General features: G+C 41.2%; 1 protein-coding gene across 1 annotated transcript in view; it reads right to left on the bottom strand.

Moving 5' to 3' along the window:
• The window catches only part of Impg2 (interphotoreceptor matrix proteoglycan 2), a 76043-nt gene that overhangs the window by 58197 nt on the left and 7446 nt on the right, over positions 1-10400 (bottom strand). The window contains 3 exon segments of the mRNA XM_005345137.1: positions 2796-2819; positions 2914-2945; positions 7490-7656. Of these exon segments, the coding sequence (XP_005345194.1) occupies positions 2796-2819; positions 2914-2945; positions 7490-7656 (223 nt within the window).

Here is a 10400-nt window from a genome sequence, read left to right as displayed (position 1 = left end):
CCTGGTAAGCCACCTCGTGGGCTACACAGATTATTAGAAATGGGTTAGATCAATAAGTAAGAGCTAGACAATAAGAGGCTAGAACTAATGGGCCAGGCAGTGTTTAAAAGAATACAGTTTCCGTGTAATTATTTCGGGGCATAAGCTAGCCATACGGGCGGCCAGGTGCTGGGGACGCAGCCCCGCCACTCATATCACTACAATGAAGGCATTTGTTTCTACCTGACAGGAACAGGAAGGGACAGTTTGAGTTTAGTCAGGAGAATAGAAGCAACAGAATGAGCTGATCTAGCCAGCCAGCTCCAGATGAGACCGATTCCACTTCTGCCAAGTCACAACTCATTTCCCCCTCGTCTAGTTCACTCTTAAGGCACTATCTTCAGGGCTTTCTTAGTGTGTGATTCAAAAAAATATCCTCCCAGTATAAACAAAAATAAATCTACACTTTTCCTCTTTAAATGCAGGTGAGGGAATACTATGTCATCTCTGGAGCATGGTGACACAGAGCCGAATTGAGATAAAATGTATGTTGTGATATTAAATAATGATTATTTAATGAATAAAAACCTTGGTCTTTGTGTAATGCATGGTGTGGGCAACTTGACCACTTCACAATGCAGAAGTAATAAAATATAATGTAAGTCACTCTGATGGTTAATCTATCTTCCTTCTCTCTCTGTGCATGTATGGGTATATTCACACACACACGCACACACAGGAGAGAGAGAGAGAGAGAGAGAGAGAGAGAGAGAGAGAAAGCAACACAAACACATACTGATTTTGGTATGGTTGCTTAAACAAAATCAACAAAATTAATATATGCTGTGCACACTGGGATGTTCATGTTCAGTGCTGGGTCGTGGAGAGTCTATGAGAACTTGTAAATCAAAGCCTCTTCCCTCCAGAAGACTGTACACAAGGACTGTAGAAAGGAACCAGGCACATTTCTTATTTGCTTGAGGAGATTATACAGAAGGCTGCTGAAGGCTGCGTGGTGGGTTATACAGGTAGAGACAGGCTTTAGGGTCTCCTGAAGTTACTTTCTTCCTATTTAGGCTCATGTGAGGGAACTATTGTCAAACCTCGTTTGTGTTGCTGCTGAGACAATTAAACGGTAGAATAAACACTTTACAGAGTGGAAGGTAATTTTACCAGAGATTATAATCTGAATATTGAGACTCAGATGGGTGTGGGTTTAAATCCTAAAATGCACTCCTTGCTTAGCTGGGTTGTCTGAAGTTATTTAAACTCTGATTTGTTGTATAATTTTTTAAGAAAAAAATATATAGTAAATGCTCCATAACTTGGAGACACAGCTTGATCTGGAGGGCTAAGCACAGGCTGATTATGAAGACTTGAGTGAGGCAGCTTAATCTTGATCTTTGAAGAGCAGCAAGTAGCTAGTCACTTGTCTGGCAGAGAAGAGGGACATGGTCTAACTTTTTTATTCTGAAAGCTATTTGGCTGGTGCACAGCAAGTGGATCAGTGAGAGGCAGAGAGACCCACTAGCAAACTTTGTACTGAAAGAACTGCTTACTGGTTGTAGGAATTGGGGAACTATGAGAAGACAGGCAGAGAAAAAGGTAATTGGAAACAGAAGAGAAAGAAATTAAAAAGCAAGAGTGATGGTGGCTGTGGGGAGAGGGATATTCATTTTTCTTTGAGGGTGTGGCCATCAGCAGCTGCCCACGCTCCTGCAGAAGATCGCACACCCATGTGCATATGAGCAGCACTAACTGGACAGCGGGGAGGAACTGAACAAGAGCTGGAAAGGGGTGTGCTGGAGGGGATTCAGGGAGAGCTGGAGGCAGAAGTGGGAAGAGGATATGATCAAGCTATGCGTGATACATCAGTGAAATTCTCAAAGAATAAATGTTTTAATGTTTTTAAAAATAGAAGACTTTAAAAATTACTTTAAAAATCAAAAATAAAAGAGAGGGAGGAGGGAGAGAGAGAGTATGTATGTGCACTGGGCAATAGAACGAAGAAGAGAAGCAAAGTAAGGCACCTTGGGTCCAGCAGATTGTGGATGTGAAGAAGATGGTTTCTCCAGCTCTGTCATTAGGATGGAAGTTTCACAAATAGACTTATAGCCAACAGGCCAAGAGGGAAAATAGGTCCTCCACAATGCCTAATCTCAAATCTTAACACAGACTCTGTGGCATCATGAGACAAATAAATGAGGCCACAAAGTTCACTCTCCTCCTGCCTGCCTGTGTTCTGTTCAAAAACTCCTGTGTATATATTCCAACTATGCCTTGACTTTGTTGTCAAAGCTGGATGTCTGGATCCTGGCGTGTTAAGTTAATTTTTAACTTACTGGTGATTTACTATGTAGTCTCCCACACGTTGGTATACTATTGACATTCTGAAGATGACTGGAATTTAAACTACAGTCACTATCCTCACCTTTTGAAGTCTGCTTTACATAACCACTGCTTAGAAGCCAGAAATCATCCTGGCCTTTGCTTAATAGGCAGACATGAAGCACACTAACAGATCAATCTACAGTGTACTGTTTCCTTTCAAGACCATACTCATAAAGTCAATGAAATAATCCAAACAACTACCAAGCATCTAACAACCTAACCCTCTCTAAGATAAACCTTTTTAGTGTCAGTGTTAGCCTTAAGCTCAGTAGCAGCAGGTTGTTCTCGCGAAGGCAGACTTCCATTGAATTATCCAGGAAGAAACCAGTAGGCTCCTGGTAAGGCCAGACAGTAAGTGAGCCTGGTGGCTCTGGTGGTGCTCTGGGAAGGGAGATGGCCTCAGAGGAACAGCATTTGGGACTTACCCACAGGCCTGGTGCTTGCAGGAGCTGAAAAGACATAAAAAAGGAACGGCAGTGTAAGTGTTGGCGTTCATGTGACACCCCTATGTTGCCAGGTGTCGGATTAGGAGGAAAGACATACCTGCTTGCAGCTTCCTTCGTGTAAGCCAGCTTCTGAAGAAAACAAAGACACAATGGCTGAGTTAATAGCAGTGATTGCACAGTGAATAAGATCTACTCCACAGAGGTCACCAATGCCCTTACGAGGCAAAAGCTAGGCCACTAATCTCTAAGGACAAGCAAATCATGAATGCAGGTGTTGTGGTTTTTAAAAAGTGGCGCAGGAGAGAAAGATGCTATGAGACAGAGTTCAGTGGAGAGGTTATTTTATTGGGGAAAAGTGAATGGGAAAAGGGGGAAGGGGAGAAGGGAGACCAGCCTCTGGGGACAGGAGTGGCAGAAGAGAAGAGAGAGAGAAAGACAGACAGACAGACGACAGAGAAAGAGGGAGAGATAGGAGGTGGGCAGGGCGAATGTGCACGGGAGGTGCTCTTAGTGGCTACAGCTGAGGACGTATACCCCAAAATCAGGCCAGCACAGATGCCAGAATACTAACAGCAGGTACTGATGATGTCACTTTTGTTTCTATAACATCCTAGCATTCTCTCTGCTTATGTGCCCTGATGTTCCTGTGTACTCTTACTTCAAAAAAAAAAAAAAGAGTGTACAGAAGATTAAGATGGATCCAGAAGGTCTAGTTTAAAGTTCCCATTTCTCCTCTCAGTTACAAGCACACACCCCACGTCCTTTCTGGTTCAAAGGATCAGTGTTCTCATCTGTTGAATGGAAAGAAAATTACCTAAGTCACTCTGAGATATCATTAAGTAATTTGCTCCTTTTCTTCCTCTACGGTCCCTCCCAAAATAATCTGTCACCTCATGCATTCAGTCAGTACATCAAAGCCGGTGAATATTCCTATAATTAAAAACCCAGACCACTGCCTTTGCTTCATATGAAAACATCAAACCATGCACACTTCTTGTGAGCAGTTAAGATGAATGTTTCAAAATAACTTCACCCTTCTTGCCTCATCTGCAAGGAACACAGTGACTTTCCTGCCTGAACTCTGATCTTGTTGATGCCCATTAGGGAATGGGAGGCTCCCAGCACTATTATCCCACCCTGTTCCCACCTAATCTGCCACAGCCTGTTGTAGAATATTTGTTTAAGTATGTAAATATATGTTCATTGTATTTGTTTAATAATGTAAAGAGGAGTTGCTGTTTTACCTTGCCTGCCTAAGGCACCTGTTTGGTCTAATAAAATTCTGAACAGCCAATAGCAAGGGAGGAGGTGTAGACAGCACTTCTGAGCAGGGAGAGCAAGTGAGAAGAGGAATTTAGTCTGGGGAGGGGGTGAGAAAGAAAAATAAAAGTCAGGGAGACACCAGGGACCAGACAGACAGACACGGAAGAAGCGGAAAAGTAGGACATACAGAGTGAAAGAAAGGTTTTAAAAAAAAAAGCCCTGAGGCAAGACATAGATGAATAGAAACAGGTTAAATTAAGCTAAAAGAGCTAGTGAGACAATCTTAAGCTAAGGCCAAGCATTCATAATTAATAATAAGTCTTGGTGTCTTTATTTGGGAGCTGATTGGTGACCCAAAGAAAATGGCAGCTACAAGAACCCCACAAATCCTATTTCTTTACTTTTGTCCATCATGTTCTTTCTCTGTCCCATGATCTTGTTAGGAGTCTCAGTGGCTTCCTACCTGGTCTCTCTGTCAACTGACTCTCTGTAGTAACCCTTCAAACAACCTTTAAGAGTTCAAAATTGGGCCAGACTCAGCAGGTGAAGGCCCTTCCCCCCAAGCCTGACTGGGGTCAATCCTGGCAGCCCACATAGCAGGAGAGAACTGACTCCTACAGAAGTTCCATAGTTCCCCCTTGTTCTCACTCTCACAGTTTATTAATAAATAAATAAATACTAAATAAATAAATGTGAATTTTTAAGACCAAGCTTTTAAGCCAGCTCCTTTGTCTTATCCCCTTACAACCCTGAAGTTTCCCGTCACCCACAGAGCCAAATCCAAGCCTCTTCAAACTCTCCCCTCCTCCCGTCTGACCTGTCATTTCTAGCATATCCCTCTACTACACCGGCCTAAACCATACCCTACAAACACAGTTTGTGTTGTTCCCTGCATCTGCCTGTCCAACCTCGCCTTTTCTGCCAACTCACATTTACCCCTTTAGACTCAAGCCAGACAGAGCATCACCTGTCTAACCTACAAGCTCTACGAATTCATTGAAGCGTATTTCCTAGACTCTCAAGTTAAAACTAAAGTCCCACTTGTGAGCAACACATTTTAGTGTAACATCACAAAATTCTGTTATTAAGTTAATAACCCCTTGTATATATTTCTTGCTTTAGTTGCTGATCCAATATTGTGGGCACAATTTGAAATACATGGGGGTGATATAAATATGGATACATGATTCTTTTCTTTGTGGAAGTCTTTTGGATCAATAACAACTGGAATGGGAGCTCCATAATACAGGGGAAAACGTGCTTTGAGAGTTTTGTTTTGTTTTTGCAGTGCTGCTAATCAAACACAGGGCCTTGTACAGGATACCACGCTCTGTGCTGCTGAACAATATTTATATCCAAAAATATAAATTTTGGAAAAAAATAGTTCTGGATTACAAATGATTTTGTAATAAAGGGCAAGCAATATATTTATTGTCTTTATTTACAAAATGAATAACACCTTGTAAGGTTGCTGTCCGTTAGCTATAAAATATGGGTGGCAAGGTTGCTGTCTGTTAGCTATAAAATCTGGGCGGCAAGGTTGCTGTCCGTTAGCTATAAAATATGGGTGGCATGGATGATGCATCTATTTTCATAATTTCTAAAATGAAGCAGTTATAAATATGACAGAGAAAAGGCAGACACCGTGTCTTCACTTGAACTGTGACACACCATGGCAAATAGATGAGTTCATTTTAAACACATAAAAAATTTGCACGTCTGCAAAATGTTTATGACCCTATAAAATCTGTCTTTGGTCCACCCATGTTTAGTAAACTATCCGCCTACCCAACTTTCTCCCACATAATGAGATCACCATTGTAAAACCAAATGTTAAAAGAATATAGCACATCTTCTTTACTAGAAATAAAATTTAAAAATGAAAAAATGTGATGATTCATCTTGTTTCTTTTAGATACACTCTTATTTCATAAGGATCAAAGAAAAATAACTCAGAGCTATTCGTTTAATAATAATTTTTCAGACCTACTTAAACAACTGGTTTTGTATTCATCCAACAATTATTTTCAGTATGTAATATTTGCAGCCAGTACTTGAAAATGATATTCATAAACTTCAAAGATTGCAGGGAATAGAAAAATACATGTGGCTATTGCTTTTATAATTTTATTTCAACAAATATCCATTAAATAATTTCTATAATTTCTGATAATAAAACATAGCAAACATGGCTGGCAAGATGGCTCAACAGGTAAAATCATGTGTCCTGCAAACCAGATGACCTGATTTGGATCCTTGGACCCTATAATAGCTAATCTTGGTTGTCAAGTTAGTTATGTCTAGAATTAATTAAAACCCATACAGCTGGACAAACCTGTGAGGGATTTTTTTTGTTTAGAAAAACTTCAGTTAGGAAGACCGACCTTAAATCCAGCTCATTTGAGGTCAGAAAATCCATCCTAACTCTGAGCCACACCCTCTGGTAACGGCCCATATAAGAGGACATGGAAGAAGGAAGGGCTTGGTTTCTTGCCTGTTTCCCCTCACTCTTGCTGGCAAGCTTATCTGTCCTGCTGCTGAAGCATTCTTTCACTGGTTTTAGAAACTCTTTCTTTGAGATTCTAACATAGAGACGAGCTGTAACGTCCAGCCTCATGTTGGACAATTACGGGATTTTTGAACTTACTGGTGGCAGAGAACCATTGTTGGATTAGCCAGACCACAGGCTGTAAGTCACTCTAGGAATCCTCTTTTAATATATAGATCCATTCTAGAAGATCTACCCCTCTGGAGAACCCTGACTAATACAGAACTCGTGTTTGAAAAGCCGCGTACAGTGGTCTGCATCTGTAACCCCAAGATTCCCAAGGCAGGATGAGAGAAACAGAAGAATCAGTCGGAAGTTCATTTATTTTGTGCAGAAGCAAAAAATTAAAAGAGAGACCTTGCATCAAAAACAAGGTGGAAGGAGAAAATTGGCTTCCAAGAAGTTGAATTCTGCCCTCCGTATGTCTGCCATGGCATATGTGTGTGCACATGTATGCACGTCCACATACATACACACAAATAAAACAAATTGAACTAAAACCACATTCATACTTCACTACATGTGCTAAATAAACTATATCCTCTAACTTACTTAGAATGACTAGGATCCATTCTGAATGAACATATAAAGCAATGTGGCAATAAAGTTTAACTCACACAGTCCTTATCTTTGAATTTTTGCATAACATTATTTTTGATACATTTACATCTATAAACAAGGCTGCGGCTGTTTCTGCATTAACAGTGTTCTTATGAAAGGCAAGACCTAGGGATATAAGACTAAGCTCTACCCTAGGGCAGCTCACTCAGAAACCTTAAACCATGTTATCTTTTCTTCCTTTAGCCATGTACAACGATGCCTACAACAATTTAACAATTTCTCTCTTCCTTGCGACACTTACCTTCGTGATTAAGCTTCTATGTTCCATAGACTGACTGAACTGTGTGCCCATTTCAAATACGCTTGTGGTTCCGGCCTCACACAAGTCCATCCAGTAACGATATTCCTCATGCCCAGGAAGTCGATCCCAAAACGTCCTGAAGGCTTCCCAGATGGCTTCCTGGCACACTGGAAAGTAGGGAGAGATGTGTAGAAAAGGGTAACATGTTCTGTGGCTCTCATGATGATCATGGGACAACTCACTCCCATTTCTCTGAAACACTTTTGGCCATATCATCTTTTCTGGAGGGTCATGAGGATGGCATTCAGCTAAAAACATCCTGTTCAAACTTTTCAGTTCTGAATAAAAAATTGTACTCCCCAACTAGTCCTTTATAAGGGGCATTAACTCACCTCTTAATGAACATGTTCCTTGTTTGTTTTTTATTCCATGTTTATGTCTTATGAAAATGAAAGTTAGATTTAATACACTGTGCTGATCTGATGAGGGTCTCTGTCCCTCATCAGAGCAACAGACTGAGTTCCCAACGTCCAGTTGAAGAGCAGAAGGAGGGAGAAGATGAGCAAGGAAGTCAGGACCGGGAGGGGTTGGTACACCCACTGACACAGTGTTCCTGATCTAATGGGAGCTCACCAAATCCAGCTGTACTGGAACTGAACAAGCATGCGATCAAACTGGACTCTCTGAATGTGGCTGACAATGGGAGCTGACTGAGAAGCCATTGATAAAGGCACTGGGATTTGTTTCTACTGCATGTACTGGCATTTTGGGACCCTAGTCTATTTGGATGCAAAGCTTCCTAGGCCTGGATGCAGGGGGGGAGGGCCTTGGACTTCCCACAGGGCAGGGTTCCCTGCCCTCTCTTAAGGAGGGAGGGGGAGGGAGGAGGAGGAGGGGGGAGCGGGAGAGGAATGGGAGGGGAGGAAATGTAAATTTTTTAATGGAAAAAAATTAAAACTTAAAAATATATATATACTGTGTTGAATCTGTTTTATTAATAAACACTGCAGTTTTAAGCTCCTTTTTTTAAACTGAAGTCAGCTTTTCAAAAGATGATGCTTTTGGACACTGCAGTAAAATGACGCATAATGACTTAAAGCCGGAAGAGGTGGATGACTTCAAGAAAACTGCTTCCCAACACAACATGCAGATGCACATATGAACACATGGCTGTAATAACATGTATAAGACATGCACAAGCCAGACAGAACCCCAGCATAGAGAGGGAGATCAGAACAAAGTCCTGCTTCTAGCTCAGAGCTATTAGCATTCATTTGCTGGTGTGAGGGGAAGTCAGTTTTCTTCAATAGAGTGCCATCTGGTATACCAACCCCGTTCCAGGACAGGCCTCATAGCCAGGAGTAGTGAACTTGAGGGGTTTTGGTTTGGGTTTTTTTAAGAGAGAAGGAACATGAGATTGGGTAAATTGAGAATTGGGGGATTTGGGAGAAGCTGAGGAGGAATAATACGGTCAAAGTACATTTAATGAAGTTTTCAAAGAATACAAGCTTTTGAAAAATAAAAGAGAGAAAATGACATTTTAAAAGAGCCAGGAGGTTTTTGGGTAAAATGCAGAAATGCAAATGAATGTGATCTATTCTTTGGAAAACTTATTGGACATTTTTAAAGGAGCATTTGGAACTCCTCAGGGCTTGTAGGTTGAGGGCACACTGAAGCCAGGGAGAAAATGTTCACTTTGAGTAGTCACTCTCCAGCAAACACAACTCATGCTTGAAAACAGGAGATAATAGTCATTCATTTTTATACAAAAAAAGAAACAAGTCCAGTTCAGGTGCACTCCTTGGCATCCACACAAGCAAAGAAAAAAATGTGATTGCACAAGAACTTGTATGAACATGTTTGAAATGGCTTTATTTACACTTGCCAAAGCCTGGAGGTCATAAAGATGGCCTTCAGCAGAAGAATGGAAAATAAACTCTGGCAAATCCACACAATGGAATATTATTCAATTATTATTTCAAAATGAGATTTCAAAGCACTAAAATTATGCACACTGCCAAATCAACAAAACTAATCTGTATGAGCCCAATAAAATTTGTGGAAAGGCAAAAGTATGGGGACTGTGAAAAAATGAGTGTTCCTCGGGGGTTGGGAAGGAGGGCAATGAATAGGTGGAGTTGTTCTGAAGAACGCTGTAATTGTTGGTAAACATCATCATACCTTTACCAAAACCCAATGAATACACACCACAGTGAACTCCAGTGTAAACTATGATTTGTTAATAATGCGCCAATGTTGGACTATCGATTGTAGCAAATGTACTGTATTAATATGAGATGTATTACAACAGATGGCGTCCAACGTGTGGACAACTGAATCCACTGAAAGCCAGAGAAAGCTTGGGAAAGAGTAAAGCATGTTTTCTTGGTAGCTGCCATTTCTTGGTTCTACTCTGCTTGCTAGAGGCAAGCAAGCGCTCTAATCTAAGAGAGGCTTCCTGACTCAGCTTTAGCTGCAAAACCCTGCGGCTCATTAAGAGGTCCTGCCACAAAACACTTAAACAGTGTTGATGAAAAGCTGAACGCATGCTTTTCGTTTTTCAGCCATAGCAGGAAAAAAAGCTGCACCGTTTAAAAATGCCGGCTTTTTCTGGGCTGTCCTGCCAGGGCAAACTCTGACTCCTTTACACAGGCAGTTCGTGCGTTTGCAAGCACAGGCTGCGGAAGCTCGCTTGCTGGCAGGGACCTTGAAATGCCATAGAGTTGTGGCAGTAAACATGGCTATAGCCGGTACCTCAGCCATGAGGCTGGAAAGCTAAGGAATGGGCTGGATCTAGCTGCCAAAGCCATGGTTTTAATCCCACCCATATTGCTCAATAATTTAAAGGCTTGTGTGGTCAGAAAAAAAGAGAGATATACAGTAAAGAGAGATCCAAAGACAAAGAAAATTT

This window comes from Microtus ochrogaster, chromosome 2, assembly GCF_000317375.1.
Source record: "Microtus ochrogaster isolate Prairie Vole_2 chromosome 2, MicOch1.0, whole genome shotgun sequence".
Lineage (NCBI taxonomy): Eukaryota > Metazoa > Chordata > Mammalia > Rodentia > Cricetidae > Microtus > Microtus ochrogaster.
Note: the sequence above shows the minus strand (reverse complement) of the source record. Positions and strands in the feature narration are given on the sequence as shown.